The following is a 26,006-nucleotide window of genomic DNA, read 5'->3' as shown; positions in this document are numbered from 1 at the left end:
GCGGCCCGTTCCCACAGTATCCCGCTGCAGACGCGAGAGAGGCGAGATAGCCTGATCCACGCCCACTGTATGGATTAATGGGTATAATTAACGCACTGCTCACTCGGTCCCCTGACGCCCTGTGGGTGTCTATGAATTGCCGCGGGGACGGTAACGTTTGCCCGCTTTTTCTTAATTCCTTCTACGATGGTAAGAAGAAAGCATGTCGGCATTAGAACTGTCATGTAACGAGTGAAGCTTTGTCTTGTCTCCTTCGTAACATTTAAAGGTAGTGTGCCAGCTTTCTTGGACCGTATGGAGTTAATGGCCCAGATAAGGAAAACCGGATTTTTAGAACTTATCCATACCTTCAAAACTCATGGAAACGTCTTAAATTCTTCAAATTTTGAGTACCCCAGTGCGAAATTCGCCCCGACGGGTTGTCGGTCGTACCCCAACCACATTTCACACCACTATGAACAATAAATGCACACACTGAAATCGCTATTACCGATATGCTCATCCAATCAAGTTTCGATAAACCCGTTCATCATCATCTCCTGCGGTTTCGAACACGCCTGTTAGGTGGCTTCTGATGCTCGGCGAGGTCGGAATTTCCAAATACGCGTGGTGCGTCGGGCCGCGCGCTCTGACTTCGGCCAAGAAAAATGCGTCAGCTGATCATTGTCATTTCTGCCACTTGCGTGTGGTGAAATGGGGTCATAACTTATAAGACGGCTTTTTCATATCAATTATTTTACATAAAATCATATTTCAAACCATAAATAATGTTCGACAGCCAAATAAAAGAAACAATACCAATACGGGCTTACAGTTTAAGGCTCGACATTGTGTTGTCTACGATTAGACAGCTGATAACTCATTCCCGTACGTCGTATGGTCGTAACACTATAATGACCTTTGCTTATTGTCACAAGTGCGCCGCATTCGCGATTGTTGCCCGACGCCTGTTTGCAGGTGAGCCCACTACAGTTGTTATACATATCTAAAAACCGAAAAACTTTTAGGCGAAAAAGGCACTATTCCAGGCCCATTTTCGATTTTTTTTGCGATATTAGGTAAAAACAGAAGCTTCTTATCCTAGGAAAAATAAAATGGGAAATCTTTCAAAGGTGGCACACTACCTTTAAAGGAAAAGTTTCGAGTCTAATATCAAGCAAACTGTTCAACTTCCACTGTGGTTTCATTTTCGTGTCGGCATCATTGTCAAAAGCAGAACAGTTGTTTCGACGGACGATGGCTAAACAAAACCTAGACTCGGAACAGCTGCTGGCGGGTCATGTCCATTATCGACTGATTACGAGACAGTCGGTTTACAGCTTCATACACATATCCAGTGAGCGACTGTGTTTTATTCGCTGCCTGGGACCGTAAAGCCGGCGCCGGGACAAGAAGCTGGCTCGTAAACCAGGCGGGGTGCAAGGGAGCACCACGGGACGATATAATGGTATACATTCCTACCACGGTTGCAGTCAGGGGCACTGATTTGAGAGCGCGGCTCCCTGTTGTTTAACTGTATCTCCGTCAGCGACAACAGGCCTCATTTGCAGTAACCCGGCGATGGGCTTTTTCTGCTGCGGTTTATGATGCCACCAGTTGTGCGTGCGGCGAACTGGATGCGTATGTTAGTGCCGAATCTCTGCTGTTTTTGCGGTAGTGTGTATCATAAGTTGCACTTGTCGGCGCCTGGATAAGGGTCAATAAGCCTTCCGTCTCATCTGCGCGTTATAAATAGCCGATAAAAGCAGCCAAACAAAGCCGTTAGATGGTCGTAAAAATGCGGAGAGAAAGAGGAAATCGTACGAAATTGAAATGATGTTTAGGCGTGAGAATCTGTCGACACGATTCTCTTTTGAGCTCTTTGAATCAAGTATTGATGGAACGGCGTGATCTTTGTATTATATAATGTTTCTATTGAAAAACACATTTGGCCAACCAAAAAACGACATTCCAGATTCTAATGGAACAATCGAACGGAATGGAGGTCAATCCAATGGAACCCTGATTGGAGCCAAGCGTCTGAGTGCCAGAATTTCCCTCGTCACAAAAAGTCTCTTCTGTGCGCAATAAAACACGGCGGCCTTTGCGTCTGCCGCCATCAGTGTCACGCGCGTCCATCGGCCGAACACCCCGGGCCCAATGATTGCCTCATTACGGGCTGTTCCGGCCTGCCCGCGCCGGTCGGGTCGGGTCGGGTCGGACCCGTGCCGTATCAGATCCATCGGCCCGGCGCCAGCGCTGCCGACCGGAGGGATATATGGGGCAACCCTTTCCGTGTTCATCAGGGGACAAATGGAGAGCAGGCCGAGACTCCAGTCCGCTCCGGACCGTCCTAATTGACTTATCGTGTCGCCGACGGCGACCGGCCCGGTTTCCGAGTTCGTACGGGGAGTGGGGTAGGGTAGAATTAAGCTGGGCAAGAGGCAAATCCCAAAAGGCAAGGGCAAGGCAGATTGTGCTCAGATAGGAAAAGCTTGTCTGATAACGGATTGAGCCATATTTTACGAAGCATTTAATGCAATGTTCTGCCTGAGACGCACACAGGTCGCACGATCATGAATCAATTAGTAGCATCTGGGTATGCATACAGACCATATTATGGTGGGGATATCGATTCGGCTTCGATTTTCATATATTAAAGGACCATGAGCTTCGTTGGGACGAGTTCGAATTTATATCCGCCAAGGTTTGGAATGTTGATGTGCTCACCTGTGAGGAGCGTACGGGTAATAGCGCTGGTATGACATATCATTTTAGTTATCTGCCGCTATAGGCTATCGGTACCCATTATGCTATATCGGAGATGAATAAATTTTGCAAGTGCTGTCTGCATCGATTTCGGTAGAGTAAGTCAGCCAATAGACCTGCACTGCAGCGAATGGATCCTGTTCGGTGTTCAGCTATCTCTGATGGCAAGGCTCAGTTTTTAAGACGCTGCCAGAGAGCGGCCGTAAAATCGACCCTTTTGTTCCTCTCCCGGTCCCGCTAATTAGGGGGTCAGCACATTAGACCCTCTCAGAGCCACCTTACCCGTGACCTTTCACCCTTCCCAGGCGAGCAGCTTATCGGCGCCGATTATCCCATCCAGATAAGCGGGCCATATATTCAGATTTCCGCTCATCTATCGAAGTGCATTGGCATTGTCCCGGCTGCAAGCTCTGACAGTTTCCGCCCATTTGACGCGATGGAGAGTGGTTTGCTTGTCTCTCGACTGGGGTGTAGGACAAACGAGCTCCTCTAACGAACGTGAGCAACGGGATTTAAAACAGATTAAACGCAGTTGATATTGACCTAAAGACTGATTAATTCTTCGGAGTACACTTTTTGTCCATGACTGTCTCCTGACTTTCATTCAGCGGAAAGCTTATGGATAGTCTCAACAAGACATCCTAACAACAGAACGCCTTGAAGGGTTGTTTAAAACTATCATCCCATTGTGGGGTCCAACCGCCGCGCTCTTCAAACATTCAAACGGGCGCGGCCACACACCCTCTCGCGTATTTTGAATTCACCATAGGGCTCAGCCATTCCTAGAGGAATTCTAGGCACCTTGGAAAAAAGCGAAATCGCGCTAGGGATTTCAGCCGATCTGGCAGCTCTTCCGATGCCACTGGCGCGCCTTTTAATCCAAAGCGCCTTTTTCGTGTCTCATGTTTGCTCGTTTATTGCGGAGGCCTATATATGCTTCAAGATGCTGGAAAAGGTTGGTGATTAATAAGTATTTCCATTTTAGGTGCATGTTCTTTGCAAGAAATACAGTTGTTGTTGCTGTTGTTGTGGGTTAGGGCGCAAGAAATACAGGTATATGTCAAGTTTAGGTCCTAACTATAACTGTGACGCTGTTGATACAAATCTGTAACAGCAAAAAAATTATGTTTTAGGTTACGTTAGGCTGTAAGTTTTAGGTTGCATTGTAGGTTTGTAGGTAGTAGATTGGTAGGTTATAGGTGAAAAGGTAAGGTTAGTTCAGGTTTGATTATGTTTTTCTTTTAGTTACGAGACATATAAGTATCATTTTTGGATTCAGGATGTCAAATAATGGTCGGAAACACTAAATTCAAAATTAACTAATTTTGAAGCGGGGACCTCCATGTGTACCGGCCAAATAATGTAAGAATATGAAAAAATTATCCATGAAATCTGCTTAGGACTTAAACTTGACATTTACCCACATGGCTATAGGTATCACCAGCAGAATTATAATCTTTACATAGGTAATTTTTAAGAAATGCTGTAAGTGAAGATTATGAGTCGTGTAACCATTGTTACTATATTGATATTAAATATTGAATAGGTACAAGTCCGCCACTAACTTTATGGAACATTCCTTCTTCCAACAGGATCACTTCCAAGTAATCTGGAAGGCTGATGCCAAGTACATCTTGTGCGAGAAGCTTGATATGATTCCTGACCTGGAACCGGTGAGCATCAAATATAGCAATTTGCTTAAAGCAATAGCAATTGCCGATGATGGCAATTTCAATTTGCAGTAACACATATTATATGTAATTGGTTTGAGCCATGTTGCAATCATTTCATGAATGAAAACTTCCATTTTTAAAATGGAACTATCAACTTTCCCCACAGGCTTCGGTAACAAAGTTTTATCAATTGTGAATGACAATATTATTGGTATGAGTGGTGTGTGCGGTGATCTGTATTTGAATATAACGCGTCTTGTCACTAAGTATTTGTCATCTGCATTATAGCTGACTATTACGGTAATACGATCGTGCATTGGTCCCAGACAAGAATACCCCAGTGAGACCTTGCATTATTTCGTTTCAGGAGTTGATGGAGGGCACCACTGTGGCCTACCGATGTCCGGCGTCAAAGGAATCGGCCCTGCAGTGGATTCAGCTGTACCAAGAGGCCGCCAACATCACCCTGACGACGTACGACTCCATGTCGAATGGCCAAAGGGTGGTGTACTGGGTGAGAGCTTTAGTTTATGAAATACCAGTTTGGGCTCGCCGTGTAAAGCTCGGCAGGGGGGGTACTTTTGCCCGAGCACTCGACCTGGGCCCGCCAATGGAAAATTCTGCTGGTGCAGAGCCTCCTGAGGGTTCAGCAAAGACCCGCCGTATGAAAGCCTGTCGGGGTCTACTGACAGAGGGCCCGGCGGCCTGGGCTGGCTGCATGAATCCCCAGCTTGATGCCGCGTACTGAGGACCAGTCATCCAGCCGTCATACCGGGTGTCTCGGAGGACTGGACGGGCACCTACCAGCGGGCCCGCTAGATTTCGGGAGGGTCAGCTGACCCCTTTGTCCCCCTGACTCCTCCCTGGGTGCGCCACTGCACCCAGTAACTTTTACTCTTTTATATCGCAGGAAGGTGCGGGTTAATGAAACACCATGATCAGGGTCAGTTAAAAAGGTAACGTTTTTAAATCGAGAAACTTTCATCCTCATTTAAATGACGGACTAATGAGTGGCAATTGATTTCATCACTTTTGTTAATGTTGTCAATTTTTTTTTTTCAGGCCAGGCTTCGTTGTCACCACGACGTCCCAGAAAAGCCGAGTCGTCCGAGGAAAAACCAATCCGCCAAGGACACCGGGTGCCCCCTGCGCCTGAAAGTGACTGTCGCCAACATTCCAAAACGGCAAGTTTCTCACCGTCTTTTGTCATTGGCACCTTTTACCAGGGCTGCGGAGTCGACCCAACTTTAGCCAACTCCGACTCCGACTCCGGCCTCACAAAATCGACTCTGACTCCGACTCCGACCTATTAGTTCTGGAAAGCATTTATTTGGTCCTTTGGTTCACCGAACCAGTGCAGAGACGTGAACTTCGGGAGAAAAGAAAAGGCTGATCAAAATCGTAGGTCGATTTTGTTGTCTGACCACTTTGGATCATCGGGATAATTGCCATTTTGCTTTCACCAGACAACAATTTCACTTGATGAAAGGCGATTTTCGGACTACATGGCCGGAGTCGGTAAAATCTTATCGACTCTGGCCAAGAAAAAAGATCGACTCCGACTCCGACCAAAACTGTTGACTCCGACCGACTCCGACTCCGACTCCGCAGCCCTGCTTTTTACAAACGCCTTAGTTGATCAAACGATCAACCGCAATTGAAAAAAAAAACTACATATTTGATGAAGGAGTTCGCTGCCGAAAAGATTTCAAGTCGCTATCTTTCTTAGTTGTGCCAATCTTGGCTCAGAAAACTAAAAACGGTGATAATCCGAAACATTTCACCTCGCTCGTTCCTTGCCTCAAAAGGTTTCTTGCTGGTACCCTATAAAAGTGCGTGGAAGGAGCGGAATTTCTTCTGAATAACACCATCGTCTCGTGTTTTTTTATATTTGTTGACGAATCCTCCCTTTCCAGGAATAGGTCTACAGACCCATGCGCGGCTTACGAGCTACGGGTGACATGTAACAAGAAGCCCCACAACCACGCCGTGGACAACGCTGCCGCTCTGAGACATCGACGCGTCTCTGAGCTGACGAAGGCCCGGCTGATGGAGCTGTTCCAGCACCACCACTCGCCCTCCACGGCGCTGGAGACCCTGAAACTACAGCTTCAGGAGGAGCATGGGAGCGCCTACCCGTCGGTGGCCGCAGACCGAGCCATTGTCCCAGATCGGATGGCCGTCTACTAGTAAGTTTTTAACAGCTTGATGCAAAGCCACACTGCCACAAGTTAGCAAGTCTGTAGGGACAGTATCTGAAATAATAAGACTTTCCCTATAAAGTTACACATGATTCTCATATATGAGATGCAATTGATCGTTACACGGAGCAGAGATGATAGGGCTACTCAGAAAAGAAGGCCGCATGTCTGGGATATGTGGTTGCGATCCGAGACTGATCTGGCCATTGACAATTTTTGGGTCCCCTATTGCAATCTGCCTGTTTTCGTGTCACATCCAGTTCTACTGTTATCTATGAATTGTGTTGTGCTAAAAACTCGCAACATTTTACGCTGCGATAAATGCACTCTGGTTTAGTAAAAGCTATCGATAATCATATTACGTACGCCTATGTGTCAGGGTCATTTCCGTTTTCCTGCTTTTCGTGAAAAACCTGAAGGGGAATGGCGTCTAGACGCCCCCCTTCCGGCCCAGCGCAGGTTAACATTATTTTCACCTTGGATTTGTGTAATTCAATGCGCTGAGGGGTAAGCTATATTTTGATTAGGACGAATCAGGAACAAGTGGGACAGCTGAAGCTTAACCATAAGTACACTGTTATGCAATCGGTATTTTATCACAAAATGAAACTGACCACCACTTGCAGCTGGAAGTCAATTGACAATGCAATGTGTTTTCAGCCTGTACTACAAGCACTGTCGGGAGCGTTACCCAGCCTCGACCCAGGAGGAGACCATGGACCTCATCCGCCACATGAAGGACGTCCGCACGGCGGTCTCAGTCGAGGACGGCGAGACGGTGATCGCGGCGGTGACGCCGCTGATGGAGCGCGTCCACACGCTCCCCGACGCGGGAGAGGTGGTCTTCGTCGACGCCTCAGGAGGGATGGACCGGCACGGCCAGCGCGTCTTCCTGCTGATGTGCTGGAGCCCGGCCGGTGGTCTGCCTCTCGGTGTCATCGTCTCCACCTCGGAGACCGAGGCCGTGGTGGACAAAGCCTTCCGGCTGCTCGTCGGGATTTTACCAGACGGTACGATATACCTACATTTGCCATGAATTCCCATATCTGGCGGCTAAACTCTGAATTGTCCAGTCAGTTGTGCATTGGTGTATAAAATCCAATATCGTGTTTGACCGAGAATGCTTCTTTGACAGGCGCCTTTGGCGGGCGTGGAAGGCGCGGCCCTCTGTGCTTCATGACGGACGACTGTCAGGCCGAGCGGAACGCGCTGTCGGCGGTGTGGCCTGAGGCGCGGCTCCTGCTGTGCACGTTTCACGTGCTGCAGGCCGTCTGGCGATGGCTTCACAACGGCAAACATGGCATCGACAAGCAAGTGAGTAGTTTCTACTGGGAATGAATTTCCGTTCATTTTTGTCTAATTACCCCTTTTTGAGAAACACAGAGAGAGAGAGAGAGAGAGAGAGAGGGAGAGAGAGGGAGGCAGAGAAAGAGACAGAGACATAGAGAGAGGGAGGGAGAGAGAGAGAGAGAGAGAGAGAGAGAGAGAGAGAGAGAGAGAGAGAGAGAGAGAGAGAGAGAGAGAGAGAGAGAGAGAGAGAGAGAGAGAGAGAGAGAGAGAGAGAGAGAGAGAGAGAGAGAGAGAGAGAGAGAGAGAGAGAGAGAGAGAGAGAGAGAGAGAGAGAGAGAGAGAGAGAGAGGCAGGCAGACAGCTGGGCAGAGGCAGGCATAGGCAGGCAGTCAGGCATAGACTAGACAGGCATAGGCTGGCAGTCAGGAATAGACATGCAGTGATACTGGTCTAAAAGCTGTAAAAGAACGTAAATGAGTTTGATTAATTTCATCTCAAACACCCCCTATATTTACATTTACCTTCACCCTTCACCCTTCACCCCTCCCGCCTCCCACACTCGGATACCAGTTAAATTGTGCATTTTCTTCCAGCACAGGCAGGCTATCATGGCACTAGCCAAACAGCTCGTGTACGCCAACAATGAGGCGGAGATAGCGACGACGATGGAGCTGGTGGCTACCGAGTGGGGCGAGCGCTACCCACTGCTGGACCAGTACCTGCAGGGTTTCGCTGCCCGCCGTCAAGAGTGGGCGCTGTGTCTCCGCACGGATGTCCCCACCCGGGGACACAACACGAACAACATCGTAGAGTCCGCCTTCAGAGTCCTCAAAGACTCTGTCCTCTACAGGTCAGTCTTTATTCATATGTTTCACCTAATTGCGGTTCAATAAATAAAACAGTTAACCTGGCGTTCATAGACAAACCTGTCTTTTAACTAAAGTTGATTGTAAAACTGTTTCGGTGACCGGAGGTATTGCGATAGATTCATTACTATTTTAAAATATTTCAAGTTGTAAGGTTGCCCAAAAGTGGCAAATGTTGAAGAAATGTCAAAGTTGCAGTTACAGACAAATTCCAATTAATAAAGACAAATAATTGGAAAAAAAGCCAAAGCAGGGGAGTAGTTTTCCTTTCAATATAGGTCGGAGGGCTGAGAGTTAGCCGGTAAAATGTTCTCGAAAACACCATCAAAATCCCTAGGACTGTGCAATTCTCCCCAGTGTCTGCCAAAGTTCAGAGCCTGAAGCCCCCGAAACGGAATTGGACCATACATCCCTTCGTCAAAGACGTTAATTACTAACTTGTGACTTTCATGGATTAACACGGATTAACTTGTGAATATCACGGTTTTACATTTCTGTTAACCCTACATGTGGAAGAAAAACAAACTTTCGCATTTCGGGTAGGTTGTGAAATTGTTAGTTGTGCTTTTGGCTGCTCTTCTGAAAGCCTTATTGTGTCCATACGATGGCAGTCTACCGTTAATTATAGCTGCAAAGAAATTGTTGAAATATTCGCTTGACACGCGCTGTTTTTCCAGGACTCGGGCGTTCAACCTGCTGCAGCTGTTTGATTTCGTCACGGTCCAGCTCAGCAAGCACTACGCCAGGAGGGCGTGCGACGTGGCCAACGGCCGGCAGCGGGCGGCACCGGTCCGCGGCGGCACCAGCCAAGAAACGGGCACTGTGACGCAGGTATTTTGCATGACACGAGAACTGATTGAGGTCACATAAGACAGCTCGTTTTCCAATGCTGGTCCCACCCGTACTGCCACATGGCTGTGCAAAGTGACCAATGCAATCGGCGCACCCCTAAGCACCAATAAACCACATTGCTGTGCATTCACACACAAGAGTCTGTCACTGTACCGCTGTGCCACTGTAGGGCCGCGTGGTGTTGGCGCTGTGTGCCACATCTCGTGACTCGTTTCGCGTTTTTTCTTGTTTCTTCTTTTTTCCCTTTGGGGGTCTGTTTTAAAAGGCCAAGCTGACAGTACTGGGGCGAATGAACAGGTTCGGATTTTCGTACAAGTAACCGTCCGTCAGTTTATGTTGTACAGTCTGTCTTAAAAGTCCGCGAAAAAGCAACGGTGGATCCATCAAGCCTGACCGAGGAAGGGCCTGCTCAATTTGAGTCATCAAAGCAATTGATATTCTCGTCCATTCCCCAGGTCAATTGGTTCGGTGACTTTCAAAGTAAAGCAGGCCTTTCTTCAGTAAGGCTTGATGGATCCACCGTCACTTTGCGCGGTACTTTTAAGACAGACTGTACATACGAATTTTACAGGATTTTATGTGTTGCCCCTCCCACAGGTGACGGAGTTCACCTATCAGGTGAAGTCGCTGACGTCGGTCGGCATCACCTACCTGGTGGACCTGAACGTCGGCGCCTGCACCTGCAGGATGAACCGGCGGACTGGCGGCTGCAAACACCTCCGAGCCGTGCGGCAGCAGACTGGCGCTGTGCCGGAGGCGACGGCGACAAAGGAGACGCGGAGGGCCTTGATGGACATCGCCATGGGGACCAGCCAGCAGCTGCCAGGCAACTGGTTCGACCCTCTGGTCGCCGAGCCGTCCACCTCGTCACCTCCTGTCCCCACGCCCGCCAGCGCCCCCGGAGTCGCGCAGCCCCAGCCGTCGCCGAGTCCCGAGGAGTACGACGACGACGCAATGGACTTCGAGGACCCCGCCGCTGCGGCGGCGGCTGTCAGTGGAGCTGAGCAGCGACGCTCAGATGACCGGACACGCCAAACCGTGGCGTTCATCCAGGAGTGGGCAGCCTTCATGTGCGAGGCAGTCGTCCAGGACGACACCTGGGAGAGGGCTGCCGCTGCCTTTCAGCAGAGGTGGGGCCAGCTGCCCACTGCTGGCCGCCAGTCCGCTCTGCACCAGTTTGGAGGCGCGCAGGGCTGCCGGCGGAACGCCACCCAGATTCCGGTCCAGCCGACCAGCACTGCCCGTCGCACCAGCACCAACGTGCGGGGGCGCGCTCGCTGGCCCGCTGGACGGCCGTGCCGCTCCGCGCGCACCGGGGAGCACGGCTACGTGGCAGCCTCCGCCAGGCGGTCGGCGGCGCCCCACAGCCTGGCCACCTGTGTTGACCAGAACCGCCCCCTGGGGCGCTGAGTGATAGAGGTGAAGTGGGGGTGACCGGGGCAAGTTGGTGCCAGGGGGGGGGGGGGTAAGTTGGGACGGAAGGGATATTTCCAATACTTCTCGACAGTTGGCGTTCAAACTTATTTTGTACATGAACAGTAACGCCGTCTGTTTGTCAACGTGGTGTCGGCGCGTGCTGAGGTAAGTGCTGTTAATAATCGCTACAAATGTGTTTCAGGTACCAAAAGTGATTTTCTTGCTGTGAAAATATTCTCTTCTAGTGTCGTTGTGTGTGCCTTTTTGTTTGCCGCAGGAGTACTGCAAACGTTTGTGTTTTGTCGTTAATGCCCGCATGGATTAGCGATGATTGTTCATGTGAAACATGAATAAAAATGTGTTTAGATAAACTGTTTTTCCTAGTGTACCAACTTGCCTTAGGCCTTGGCCCAACTGACCCCCCGCCGCGGGGTAAGTTGGGACATTGGAGGATGGCCGCTTTGATCAGATATGACACCAAGACGATGCTACCATCTCTCTTATATTAAGTCTTCTTTAAAAGATAAAGAAATCAGATCTCAGTTAATAGCCAACAAATAATGATGTATAGTTATACCGAAGTTATGACGCTTCAAGCAATAACTGGCTCAACTAGCGTTAGCGGAATGACGCAAAATTAGCAGGTGACCAGTGACCACTCCCAGTTCGCTAATATGTTTGCATCATTAACATACCTTCCACTATAAGCACGGTTTCTCAATCTTAACATAAAATATAACATCTTTTCATGTAATTTGCATCTCTAATATACCCCAGTCAAACTTGCATCACTAATGTAGTGGGGGACTTCTTGGGAAGAATTAGTTTCTAGGGACTTACACATTTATGCTCATTTCCCCACATTTGTCGCCAGGGGGAGAATTCCCCAGAATTTTCCGCTAGGAGTGGCTGAGCCCTATGGTGAATTCAAAATACGCCACCCTCTCTGCGCCATCCCCCGCTGGCGTCCCTCTGCGGAGCAGCGCCCGGCTCCGTGTCCGGTGGTCGGTGCCGCTGCGCCAGTATTGTCTCGCCAACGGGTTCCACCCGTTCTTTCCAGTCTCAATGAACTCTGCCGTCGGCCGGTCCCGGGCGCCGCCCTAAATCAGGTGCCGACCAGCGCCGCCCGCGACAAAAGGGTTGACGCGCCGCCGGGTCGGGCCGGTCGGGCCGCACACAGTTGAGACGGATGGCTATAACGCCGGCGGTCATACGTCACCGCCGCGTCCAGTGGTGGTCCCACCTGTCCTCCGTGAGAAACGGCCCGCCAGCGACCCTTGAACTCGGCCGGCGGGGTCAGGGCACGGCTGATCACCGAGCGGTGCAGGAACTAAAAATACAGCCTGACAGGCGACTGTTTATAGAAGTTGGTTGTAAACCATTATCAATATGCCAGCCTCATAACATAAAAATTAAATACGACAAAAGGACAAAAGTTTGATGTTGCTGAAACATCCATTGTCTTGCTGTAAGCCACTTTCATTGCGCAACACATTGCTAATTACAGCCTGTCCTTCAGCAGTACCGTCTCGGATTCTTCGTTTTCTGGTGCACCTGTGCTTAAAATCACCATAGTTGATTCGTCTGAATTTAATTTTATTGCCCTCAACAGCGATAATTTAACGTGGACTAGCCGTTTTCACAGAACACTGCGACCCTGCTTTGAACAGTTATTCAGCCGTCCGCGTTCGTCCTTCAGCCTACAGGTCTTTTCCGAGTCCCCATAGCCGGCCTGTTTCGTTCCGCCAAGATCAAGAAACGGAGCTCGCAGATCCGAGTTCTTTATTCAGCTTCAGAGATGTCTATCTCTGACATGCTTCAATTCCAGAGCAATAGAGACTCTTTCGGAAATGGGTCACTTGAGGTTACGGTTCACTTCAGCAGAAGTGCGCTTCACAATTTGACGCTTCCTTTCCCATGTACTTTCATGCTAATTGGCTGGACGGAATGGCTAAAAAAGTGAACGCCGAGAGATCTAGATCACAGATACGACTAACAATATCTGATGAGCCTTTGCGAGATAGATTAGGGCTTCGATCTGTGACGTCTGCTTTGCTTTGAGATGGATGAAACAGCGCAGTGTTGGTAGTTGAATGCAAGATAAATCAGAGTTTTGAACTGTTAGACTCGATATTGTACTTTTCAATGAATTTCAAACAGCAAGTTCTCGTCGTGACAAAGCGACGCAATATTTTACGGGGGTCAATCCGCGATTTATGCCATTTTATCGGTTTGATCCTCTCCATTTCCTCCCATATCCAGAGGTTGATTGTATCACCTGTCGCTCGAGCACCAGCCTCAGTCCCGACCCCTTCCGCCGCTGCACAGTTCCCATGAACCTGCGGCCCATGAACCACCTCAACCCGTCCACTCCCGCTGGCCCAAGTATCCGCCGTGTCAACTTGTCGCCGTCTCAGGAGCGCACTGAGGGGAACGCAGCCTTTGAGTTACCGTCCTCACCGCTCTTGGGCCCCTCTCCACGCGTAAAAATCGCTCTGCGAGTGTCTCGGTTTCAATTGAATTGAGTGGGTTTTTGTGCGGCTGGCGCGGCGGATAGACAGCATTGAGTCGGCACAAAAACGGGCTCGCTACTGTGAAGACGGTGCGCTCCACTGCTGGAGGTCGAGCCGTCGGAGAGCGCGACCCGCGCGGCCTCGATGGACCCGGTGGCGGCCCAGACGCTATTGTCAACGACGGAGACAGTATTGTGGTCGGCGGCTAGACTAGACAAGTGTTGGCGGGGGGGGGGCAGTATTGGCAGCGCAGACGCAATATTTTTTTTATGGAGACAGTGTTGTCGGCCGCCACTTGCATCCTCTCCCTGTTTCTGACTTCTGAAGACCCTTTATACTGTGTCGGTACGCAAGATTTCTGTCAGGGTGTCGTTCGGAATCAAGTTCTCAATAAGGGATTATTTTTTATATTTACAAGCAGACTTCACTCATCTCAAATAGGCACGCTGCTCTTCGTCGATTTGGATCACATTTGTCACATCACACGGCCTCTGCTTCCGGCTGATAATGTACATAGAGTTGTAGTGTTATGCATATGGCACAGACCATGCAGTGATATATTGTGACGCTAAGCGCTACTCTGGCTCACTAACTAAATAATTATCCGCCCGGTACACGTGTAACATTACGGCAGCTCACGGCGGTAAGGAACGCATGGCTCGGGAGATAACTACCCATAATGCAGCGCGGTAAGTAGCGGGGCTTCTGAAGGAGCACGCACTAACGCCTGGCCCGCACAATAAATCTAGCGTGCTGTTCCCTTGGCAGGTAGTTTTCTCTCTGGGCTCCCGCAGGTGCACATTTTACCTCAGTAACCACATAGTGTGCGGTAGGCCTCGCGCTCCTGAGGGCATCAGTTGCAGCTATAATATACCACACATGATCCTTATGGTTGCTGCTGGTGTGCTGTATTCTAACGTACTGGCTCCTGCACGGCGGTGGATTCTGTCTCCAGGGGGTGCTGGGGGTGTAATGCACCACACTGCACGGTCCCACCGCCCTGCAGGTCCCGCTCGGACCCCTAGATTACCCCTGGTTGATTCCTGAGGGTTCACTGAGGTAGGGGAAGGTGCCTCGGACTCCGGTTCGTGGCGCGGTGACCCCCAGGGCCCTGGAGATCACCTCTGGCCGCCCATGTGCAGGCGGACCTCCCGCGGCCGCCGTGGCCACTTAGGGTGCCCAGAGGAAGCGTTTTTATGTCGGTTTGGCGTCTAAGCGGCAGTGATTTCGGCTTAATTAGCCGGCTGATTAGCATGGTCCGGCTGCGGTCTCACGGTGATCAGCGTGGGAGGGCGCGCGGACCGGGACCAAGACTGGTCGCCGGGACCGGGGAGCGACGGTTCCGACATGGAACCGGCTCTCACCGGGGCTGGTGACTGCGATCTGGGACCAGAACCTTCGACTTGTGACCTCTGCTGACCAGTGACGCGACCGATGACCTGTGAATCATCGCCGCTGACTAGCGACAGGCTGCTGCTGAGTGCTGACTGATGGATGACGAATGATTAACCTGTACCAGGACTGACCACTGGCCACTGACCTTTTTTCCTATTTGTTATGTCACACGGTACTTTTTTACTTTCTTTTTACGGGCTTCAGCTCGCATATTATGCATAACCAGGGTTGGCATTTTTGCCGGCAAAAACTAGTTTATGCCATTTGCCGGTTTAAACCGGTTTTAACCGGCAAAAAGTGGCAAAAACTGGCAAAAACTAAAAACCATCACAATGCAATGCCTAAACATGGATTTGAACAGGAAACACTCTAAGGAGAATTCAGTGAAAGCTTTATGCTTTCAAACAGTAGTGACGTTGACCATTGAAGTGGTTCATAACTCAAAAACATTTTCATGGGCTTTCCATAAGGAACCAGTAAGCCGCCTTTTGGGATCACAAATGAGCCAGTGCAAGGGTGAGTCCTGCACAATAAGAGGTGCGAAGGGGTATCTGCCGCTGACATGCACACGGCACCGCACGGCACCTTACTTATCGTGGCCGCTTTGCCCCACTCTCCCCTATACATGGAAATGCATTAGGGTGGTGGATGTCTACCGAAATGCATATACATTTTAAGCAGGGATAAGTAATGAGGCAAAGTTCAGAATGTTTAGTGCGCCTCTATAATATCCAGAAATGCATAAGTACATTTCAAAGCCATTCCTTGCTAGAAAAGATGTAGCTTTAGCCACCTGAGTTTTAGCCAGTTTTTGCCAGTTTTTGCCACCAAGGGTTTCTGCCAGCCGGTTTAAACCGGTTAAAACCACTGGCAAAAACCAGTTTTTGCCACCCCCTGCCAACCCTGTGCATAACGTTTGTAACTTTCTACGTATTTTGTTTTGTTGCTTTTGAACTCGCTTCGTATTGAGTAACTTATCTCACACAGGCCAGACTTGCTCCTGCTGAAACTTCGGGCTCAGTACCATCTCTGACAAGTCGCACTTTGTTACACCTGTCTGGTGATGGTCCAACGACTACCGTCTCTGACATCGGCAACTCCGCACACCCGCCTCCTGCTGATGGGGGTAATGATGCGGCGTCCAATATAAATCTCTGACCGACATTTGTGTCTCCACCGGCACACAATCCTTTAAAGCCCGGCTCCCATGCGGATCGGTCGGGACGGACTGCGCGTCGGCACTAAAATGTTTACTGCTGTCGAGGTGCGCGCGGGCCCGGCCCCGGCCGGCGCCGCTCCCCTTTCAGCGCGCCGTAAAACTCACCGTCTCGGGCCGGTGTGAAGAATCGGGCGGGCGCTGTTTTGGACGCCGCGCCGGTCATCCGGTGGTGCATTCAACGGGCGGCGCTCAGTATGCATTTGATCGGTGAGCCCTCTCTGCAGTGCGCACCGTAAACTGGCACCGCACAAAAAGAATCAACGCCATTGAGCGGGCCGGCCGAGGCTGTTCCCACACTCGCCGGAGAGGTGGCCGCAAAAACTCGGGCCTCAGCGCGGGCACCCAGTGGAGGGCGCCATCGGGAGGTGGCGACTATCGCGGCTGGGGGTGTGAGGAGCGGTTTGAACCGATATGGGGGCCAACGGAAGTTCGGTGATATGCGGTTTCATGAGAACATGGTAAATTTTCGACTTTATTCAGTCTAACATGGATGGGGAGGGGGACGTTGTGGTCATGACAGGAATCAGTGTATGTTTTAGATATATGTATGTTTTAGATAATATACGAACGTTGAATGTGCTTTATTCAAATTTAAATTAAAGAACTTCGTATACCTAATATCGATTTAGAGGCTGTATGATGTCGTATGGCTGTGACGTAAATACATATAGGGATGCTAGCCTTCGTGCCTGCACAATGCACATCGCTCAGCATTCATCCATTTCGTTTCAGTGAACATTTGTTGCACTTGTGGCCGTCATACCCGTCAACGAGTCCCTATAGGCAATGCTAACTGTGCTTTTATCTCAGTTGCTGTTAGCGGACGCCGGACACGCTCATTTGGCAAAATGATGGTGCACTACTGTGTGAACACTACCTGTGGCTTCACAGAATATAGACGGGTTGTTCGGTCGCAAACCTCCTTCGGAAGTTGTTGAGTATTTAATGAGCACAAAAATCAAATATGCGTGCGCGGCGAACCCCTCAGCAATTACTAGTCATTGTAAGTAATTTCAAAAGAAGATTAAATCAATGCATTCTATTGTTTTCTTGTTAGTCATTGCTGTGATCATTATGCAACGCATACCACGTCCGCCCGTCTATCCGTTGCGCGTGCAATATGCGGGCGTCCTCGCGCGCTGCCACCGAGCCGTGCGTGGTATGCGCAGGTGTCATTACGTCTCTCAGTAACCCGATCTCAGGAATAACGCCGTATCGCGTGACGACGGCAATGTCCCGTCAGCGCAAACTACAAACAAGACCGCCACTTGGAACTCTTCAACGACGCCTTGTTTGTAAAACACACGCATTCCTCAGATTTCTCCAAAACCGAGCAGGCTATAAAACCCGCCTAAACACACAACGGCACATCCATAATGGATCAAAATTCAGGCCGGCGGCCGTTTCTCCCAGGTAAGTGCCGGCTCTCGGCGGAGAATTTCTCCCCAGCGTGACACGCCGTATGCGGCGTCTGTCCTGAGGTAGGTGTGCTGGGTGGTCGGGGTGCGGGAGATACCGGGTTTAACCGGCATCTCCGGCGGCCGACAGCGCCGAGGAATGTCGAGATGACAGCCGCCGACAGCGGCGGAGGATGAGAGGTGACGCCGGCCAGCGGCACGCGCCGCGCCGCCGCGCCGCCGCCGCCGCCCGCCAAGGAATGCCGCTGATTTAGATGCCGAGATAAGCGGCTGGCGTAGCGATCCGCCGCGTCGCGCACAGAGCCAGCCGAGAATGCGCCGCCTGTTGTTGGCCAGTGTGTTTGGGTGTTCCTGGCCTCGGGGATGAATAAAATTAATTTGGAACACTGGCGCATTGTCTATCAGATGAGTGGTGTTTTGTGCGCGGTGCTTGGTGGCCGTTCGGCCAATGCTGAGCTGCTGCAGAAGCCAGTCAGACGCCCGATTGATCAGCAATAACTTGGGGCGGCGGCGAAGGGATGCATACAACAGCAGCATCAGCGGCAGCGTGTTTGTTGCACAAGTAGTTGTGATGCAGCAATTTCAACTAACTACTACCTTCTTTCATCTATCGAGCTTTGCATCAATAGTTTATATGTCAAAGCAAGTTGCTTAGGCGGTAGTTGTAGAAACATATTGGCGTGTAGGTAGTATTTACATTGATTGTCTCGCTGCGCTCGTTAACAGCTAAAGGTAACGGTGCGTTGGGTCAGCGTACGGTGTCGCATCTCTTATTTCTTCTTTCCCTTCGCTCCCACCTCTCTCTCTCTCTCTCTCTCTCTCTCTCTCTCTCTCTCTCTCTCTCTCTCTCTCTCTCTCTCTCTCTCTCTCTCTCTCTCCTAACCCAGGTGTTCACCACCACCCTCTTCCGCTTCTGCACCGTTCCGTGGGTCTGGTTTTAGCGTCTGCAGCTGTGGCTGAGTCAGGAGCGTCTCCGGAGTGTGTCTGTGGTGTGTCTGCGGCGGCTGTGGACGGAATCCGACCCGGTCCGGTTATAGACCGGGCCAAGGCTATATAAACCAGGTAGAACGCTCCCGACGAAAAAGTGGTGACAAGCGATAATTAGTAGCCGCGACCCTCTTTTGTTCAAAACTATATCCGCAAGCAGCATTTACAGGCTAGCGGAAATCGACCAATCGGCGTTCGGCAATACTCAACGCTGATTGGCCCGATGCTCGTGACGAAATTGCGGGGGACTGCAGCTATTCCCCTATGGCGTTTAATAGACTTACGGCTTTTGAAGGGGATTTGTACCAGTTTTTGTTGGGTTTGAGGCCATTTTTGAGCTTGGATATTCTTTCTGTGACTTTTGACTGTGTAATAACGACATTTAATCATAACATTTCTATATACTACCGGTGTCACATCGACCAAAAAGACCGTAAGTACATGGGATAGACGGACCACTGCTGATGGGGCCACACATGCCGGCGTGTGGTCATCGGAGGCCCATGAGGGCTCGACATAGGCCCTTCATGGGTCGGTATAGGCCCGGTGGGTCCAGTGCAAGCCTATCAGGGGCCGGTGCTGACCCAACAGGGCCCAGTGACATATAATGTAAGGCCGTCTAGGGACGTTGAGGGCTCATGGGGGCCATATAGGACCAATAGGGACCACATAAGCCAATCAGGGGCCATTTAGGCCAATAAAGGCACTTCAAGGGACTTGAAAAGGTCATTCAAGAGCTGTGGTGGGCCCATGAGAGGACGGCACTGGTCCAGCAGGTGCAGTCAGGGGATGTTGTACGGGTTTCTCAGTGGCCCATTTGGGCATATCAGTGACCAATTTAGACCCAGCAGTGGGCTTTGTAGACCTATCAGGGGCTGGTGATGGTTCATCAGGGGCCAGCGTTAGTCCATCGGGGCACGGCATATGCCCATCAGAGGTAATTGCGAGCCCACGCTGAACAATGCTGGCCCTTCAACGGCCCCATGGATCTACATTGACCCATGGGCCATGATGTGTCATGTATGCCCCTATGACAGGCCTACTCAGACCCCTGATGGACGTTCCCGGCCTCTGATGACCCTATGCTGAATGCTGATGGGGCTCTAAGAGTCTCCAATAACCCTTCGTCACCCCATTATTACCATACGCTGGCATTAGGGACCCCACATCAGCCGCAGGGCAGTCCGTACCATGACAGCATGTCTTTTCGGCCGATATTTCATCGGTAATATTTATCAAAATCATGATTTTATGGTGCCATTATATAGGTAACAGTCATAAGAAATATATTTCAACTCGAAAACAGCTCGAAACAGCATATAATTTTAAAGAAACCCCTCCGAAATCCAAAAGCCTATTCGGGTCCATAGAGAATAACTGCGGTCCCCCGCAATTTCGTCACGAGCGTCGGACCAATCAGCGTCGAGTACCGCCGAGCGCTGATTGGTGAATTTTCCGCTAGCGTGTAAGTACTGCTCACGGAACAAGAGTTCGTCGACAATCCTCCACAAACGTCTGTCACCATTTTTCATAATGCTTAACAGCCGGAGCGTACCCCCCTGGACCGGGCCCTGGCTGGGAGCGTGCCCAGTGTTTACTCGGAGAGAGCACCGCCAGATAACGGAGCGGGAGGCAGGCACGAGACACAGCAGCGTGTGCCGAAGGAGGGGAGGGCAAGAGGGAGGGAGGGGAGGGCTCACCACGTGGCCGAGAGCCATAGGCACCCTGGGGTATCTTTACGCGGAATGCAGTTGATCTTCACGCAGGCTATAATCAACATTTCAGTTGATTTCATTTTCAACTATGTAGGTTTAGGCCGTATAGGGTCATTGTAAATATTTGAATGAAAAATTAGGAATAGGTACCTTTTGTAGAGAGACTTACTCCTACATTTTTGTATTTATACTTTGTCATCAAGTAGCCAAATAACTGAGAAGTGAGGTGACATCGCCATCGGCCGTGGCGAGTTTCCAGCTCCGGCACTTCCTACATCTTTTTCAGGACAAGTGACGAGTTACGACGGCCGTCGGAAGCTGCTGTTTCAGCCGGAGTCGGCGGCCTGTGGACGGCGGACGGCCGCCGAACTCGTGGGGATTAGCCACAGAGACAGAGACGAACAAACGCACAGATACACGGTCCGCGGTTGGTCCCGGTCGGCGTCCTTTGATCACCCGCCGTGGGAACTTTTCCCACAGCGATGCAGCCGCGAGAGCAGCCGCAGAAACAGTGAGAGAAAGGCGACGCGTCCGCCGGCCGCCGCCAAAGCCTGACGCATGGCCGCGCGAGTGTGATCGGATCAGTAGACTGACGGGCCGAATGTGAGGACGTGTGAACCGGGGGTGCTGGAGATCAACGGACGGCGACGGAACAGATTTGGTCGTCCGTCCTCCGACGGCTGACGCCCATATGTTACTCGGATGTTCAGATCGGTTTGCTGAGCAGAGTTCAATAGCTAGAGTGGTTTGGAGAGTTAGCATGGCACCATGCAGTACGGGTTACGAGTTCGTTCAAAGATACCGATCTCGGATAACAAGCCAGCCTTTGTTTTGTTGGAAACTCTGTACCCTGTTTCACATACAGACCTGGCGTGCTCCGAAAACAGTCACTATCTGATCCAACGAACTGAGGCGGCATGCGGAGAGCACATTCCACCGAGGGTACCTCTCGGGGACCTGTTGTCGCCGTTTTCGGTGGGGAGGTGTCCCCTGCCGCGACCCCTCCCCTCCCCTCCGCGACTCAGGGGAGACATGACGACGGCGGCATGGGGGGTCACCGGGAGGGGAGGGGAGGACCCACTCATCCTTCCGTCCTGCTCCCTCCCAGCCGGCTCGCGGGAGGTTCCGGCGCGCTGTATCCGGTGACTAACAACACCGCAGAGGGTTCTGCGGTCGGTCGTGCCGTATCTTCACTGGGGATGTGGAGACGCGGGTCGGCAAGGGGTCGGTGATTCAACCCTCTTGATTTTGGACCTCATCTATCCAAGGTGACAGATTGTCACGTGCTGCGGCAGTGTGGAATGGATCATAAAGAGCATATGGCTGCCGCCGACGGAAGTTGCGATCGGTTACATCTGGAGGGGATGAAGCAGACGGCTGGTAGGCTTGTGATTGGGCGGAATCGCTCCATGACGGCGACCGTATAAGACGTAACTTTCTTATTTTAGGGGATATTTTATTAAAATAAGGAAAAAAGGACTGTTATCTTGACACATGTCTCACCTAAAGGAGATGAAGTGAAAAAAATATGACAGCTATCACCGCTAAATCTACCTCCGTGTGTCCCGTTATAGCGCCAGCGACACTAGCGGCGTGTGGTCATCCGATACGGCTGTTTTCGCGGCGGTCCGTCACCTCCGTAACGGGGCCTGTCCACGCGTCACTCTCGGGTGACGGAAGGCCTAACGGGGCCGCGGGAGGTCTGTGCCGCGTGTGTGGCCCGTGCCGAGCCTGTCGGCGTCACCGCGGTGGCCTGAGGTCACCTGCTTCACTGCCGCTGCTCGCTGCCACAGCTGTCTGCTGCTGCCAGTGATGTATCGGGCTCTAGTCGCCACCGTGGCTGACCCGGTGGTGACCGGTCGCCCCGGCCAGGAGCTATGGCCCCATCCGTCACATGGGGCCGACGGGGCACAGACTGCACGTGCCATGTGGCGGCGCTGAACGCCCCGGTAACGTCACCGTGGCACGCTGGTCCAGATTCACGTAAGACCCGATCAAAAATAATATTTGCTGTTTTCGAATTTACTTATTCCAGGGTTATTTTTCTTTTGTTATGTTCCTGGGGAACCGAGATATGCTTTTAGTTTGGTTCCCGAGCCCTCTGATCGGGAGCAGTGCGCGTTTAAAAGTGAGGATTTTTTCCCCTCTTTGTGCCGCTTCTCAGCAAGTGACGAGTTGTGCTCGTGTGCTCACCAGTGAACGTTCGTGTCTCCAAGTTTTTGTGGTACCTCCAGTCACCCAAGGATGGCAACTTCCCAACCAAGTGGTCGTTTCCCCTTTTGAGCCAATACTGGGAGAATTCCCTTTGGTTGGAATCACATGTGGTCGTGCGGTCGCTTGTTGTTTGTTCATCGGATGAAATCGTACAGAAGGACAGCAAAGTACAAAATCAAACCCATATCATGTGATACCTACGACATCACTCTTCACTTGGTAGGAAAAGGTTTTGCTACTTTTTGCTACTTTAGCAGTAAATTAGATTTTCCCGTTTCAGATCCACTCAATGAGATGACGTCCCCCACCCGTCGGGAGCTTCTGGAGGCGATGCTGGGAGCCGGTCCCCTGATGTCGGACGAGGCATTGCAAGCTGGTGTCGAGTTCTTGTGTCTTTCGGTTCCTCCTGGACGTGTGCCTGACCATTCTGTCATCCGGGACGTCGTTCTTGATCACCGGAAGAGGATGCATCGACGCTGGGATGCTCCTGGAGTTCGACGGATCTTCGCGAAGATGCTCGACAAACATGCAGTCTGGCTTCTCGAATCTGTTCCGGTGGCGATCCTGGCACCTGCAGCTCCTGGGCAAGATGACCCGATGGATGGCCGCGGACGACCGTCGCAGATGCCGGCTGCCTTCACCCTCGTCTCCTCCCCCACCAGGCGCCGCAACGTGTCCCAGCTCCTCGACCAAGGATTCACCGGCGAGCAGCTGGCGTACGCGGCTCAGATGACTCTGAGGAAGGAGGGGAGGAAAACCGAAGCCGACATCATCAAGAAAGTGATTGCGGCAGACGGCCCGGACCCTACTGTGGTGCAGGCATCGTACCGCGGACCCCCTCCATCGCTTCCGAAAACGCTGTCGGCCGACGAAGCTCTCGTGTTGCTCTTCAACACCAACAGGACACGAGCTGCGTACCAAGAGGTCCGTGAGACATCAAAGGACCACGTCGCCGACATCTTCCCGCAGTTCAACTTCGTATTGGATGCCAAGAAGCGATGCCATCCGGCTGGAGTTGTTGTCGACGACCGGGGCGCTTCTGTCCCCGTGCAGCAGTTGCTTGACCACACGGCGTCAAGGCTGTGCACGCTCCAGGCGTCGGTCATCCAATCGTCGGCAGCTCAAGGCTCCTTGATCCTGACCTCCAAGTACGGGTTTGACGGCGCTACCGGTCAACAAGTCTACCGCCATCGACAATCAACGGACGTCGATGACTACCATGTTCCTGGCGAGTATGGTCCCTCTGCGGCTCCGGACCGTGGATGGCCGAGTGATCTGGGCGAACCCGAAGCCAAACTCCACTTTCTTCTGTCGTCCGATCAGCTTCATCTTCGAGAAAGAGTCCAAGGAGTTGACCACCGCCACCTACTTCCAACTCCAGCAGGAGGTGGAGTCACTCACGCCGTCAGTCGTCCAACTCACTAACGACGTCACCATCTCCGTCCGCCATGAGATGACGTTGACCATGATTGACGGCAAGGTCCACAACGCCATCCAGGGCATCCGGTCGCAACAGGTCTGAAACATCTGCCGGGCCAAGCCTACGGAGATGAACAACATCGACGGAGTCTTGGCCCGGCCCACTGCAGGAGACCGGACTCAGCACGGAATCTCCACCCTCCACTGCTGGATCCGGTCGATGGAGATGTTCCTTCACATCGCGTACCGGCTCCCGTTCTGCGAGTGGCAGGCCCGTGGAGAGGAGAAGCAGCGGATCGTCAAGGAACAGAAGCAGCGGATCCAGACCGAGTTTCGTCAGCGTTTGGGGCTATTGATCGACCAGCCCCTTCCTGGCGGAGCTGGAACGACCAACGACGGCAACCCGGCCCGCCGCTTCTTCTTGGAGCACGAAACGTCTGCGGACATCCTGGGCCTTGATTCCACCCTGATCCGCCGCTTCAGCTACCTCCTCCGCGCTGCGTCCTCTAACTTCCACCTCGACGAAGAGCGGTTCGGCGTGTACGCGGTTGAGACGGCCAGGATGTTGGTCAGTCAGTATGGGTGGTTCAGGATGCCCCAGTCGGTCCATAAGCTCCTGATCCATGCTCCCACTGTCTCCGCCGGCATGCTCCTTCCCCTGGGGGCGATGTCAGAGGAAGCCCAAGAAGCCAGGAACAAGGACTTCAAGGCAATCCGGGAGCACCATTCGCGCCAGATGTCCCGGGTTCAGTCCAACACCGACCTGGTCCACCGGCTTCTTGAAACTTCCGACCCCTTGATCAGCCCCCTCCGGATGCGGAAGCTGAAGACTCCGACGACCACGGCCACGGACCAGTTTCCTTCAGAGGTCCTGGCCCTCCTTCGGGCTCCTTCGGTGAAGCTGTAGAGCCTGGGTGGTGGTGGTGGTGGTGGTTGTCTTGCTGGTCGCGGAGATGAACTTTCAGTGTGTGTTATGATGGGGAGGGGAGGCATAAAGTTGCCAACTTTCAGTGTGTGTTATGATGTGACATATAAACAGTTTTGTTACAAATCAGTGTGTTTGTTAAAGCTGGCCAACTAAGATCACTCGTTATTTTCGGTTTCTGAGGTAAAATGTAGAAATTCGGTCATGTTTATGCTTATAGATCCTTTTCATGTGGATTTGAACTCAGTTCACTCAAAAATTATTTTTGATCGACTTCTTCGTGAATCTGGACCAGTGTGCGTGGGCCTGAATTGGGGAGGTCCTTTGAACAGTGACGATTGGCCTATGAACAACAAATTAAGCTACGAATGCCTACCACATTATGCTCGTGCTCATTGGCAAAACAAATAAGCCTGTTTCTAGAGACACCGTTAATAAATTTCAAGATTCGTTGGCAATAGGCACTAGGCACAAGGCAGCGGTCAACTCCACGAAGTTCAAGCTCAATGCCTATGCCAGCTGCCACGTAGTTTCATGTTTCACTTCGTCTACAAAATAATTATACATCGCAAGTAATAAGTTCAAGTTATACTTTATGAGCATTCTTATTTGGGAATTTATGTTTAAACGAGCAAAATTGTTTTCCAATTTCTTCTGGAAGCGCCTAATGTACCTCAAGCTGCTGGCAGTATCAGCTCTCATGATAAAGGGAGCTATTTGTAAGAGCAGTTCGAGCTATTTACTCAGGCTGTGCGTTTGCTCCAGAAGCCGATACTCTCCGTACTATCGACTCGGGTCAACAGTGGCGCGTCGTGTTTGTCTCGCAGCACGCGCCGGTGGCCGCTCGTGCCCAGTTATCGCTGCCGAGAGGTGCAGCTGTTTGTGCGCCAGTATCGGCCTCAGGGGCTGTTTGTGTCGGGTGAGACGACCGTTTGTAGCGGCCACACGCGTCTGTTGTCGGCAGACCTGACCGTGTCCTCGGGTGATCGTCCCATTAACAGTATTTCTCTGACACCTTACAACCCAGCGAGAATCGGCGCTCGTAAATCCTCCACGTCTGGGAGCCGACTCCCGCTCGTAGAGGCTCGTGGAGCTGATGGGCGCGTGCTTAGGGCAGCATCGAGCCCAGGCGTGAACGGTTCATGGCCCGGGGCG

General features: G+C 51.5%; 1 protein-coding gene across 1 annotated transcript; it reads left to right on the top strand.

Annotated features, from left to right (window-relative positions):
* The first annotated feature begins 3,501 nt into the window (after window positions 1-3,501).
* On the top strand, window positions 3,502-11,413 carry LOC122371942. The gene is made up of 10 exons (XM_043348742.1): window positions 3,502-3,703; window positions 4,341-4,421; window positions 4,789-4,935; window positions 5,484-5,605; window positions 6,338-6,610; window positions 7,283-7,632; window positions 7,758-7,936; window positions 8,506-8,762; window positions 9,456-9,609; window positions 10,228-11,413. Exons 1-10 carry the CDS (start codon window positions 3,605-3,607, stop codon window positions 11,038-11,040), a joined length of 2,475 nt encoding a protein of 824 aa, XP_043204677.1. The 5' UTR covers window positions 3,502-3,604; the 3' UTR covers window positions 11,041-11,413.
* The last annotated feature ends 14,593 nt before the right edge of the window (window positions 11,414-26,006 follow it).

This window comes from Amphibalanus amphitrite, unplaced genomic scaffold (assembly GCF_019059575.1).
Source record: "Amphibalanus amphitrite isolate SeventyFive unplaced genomic scaffold, NRLGWU_Aamphi_draft 001295F_arrow, whole genome shotgun sequence".
Classification (NCBI taxonomy): domain Eukaryota; kingdom Metazoa; phylum Arthropoda; class Thecostraca; order Balanomorpha; family Balanidae; genus Amphibalanus; species Amphibalanus amphitrite.
The sequence above is the reverse complement of the archived record's forward strand: the minus strand, read 5'-3'. Positions and strand labels throughout refer to the sequence as shown.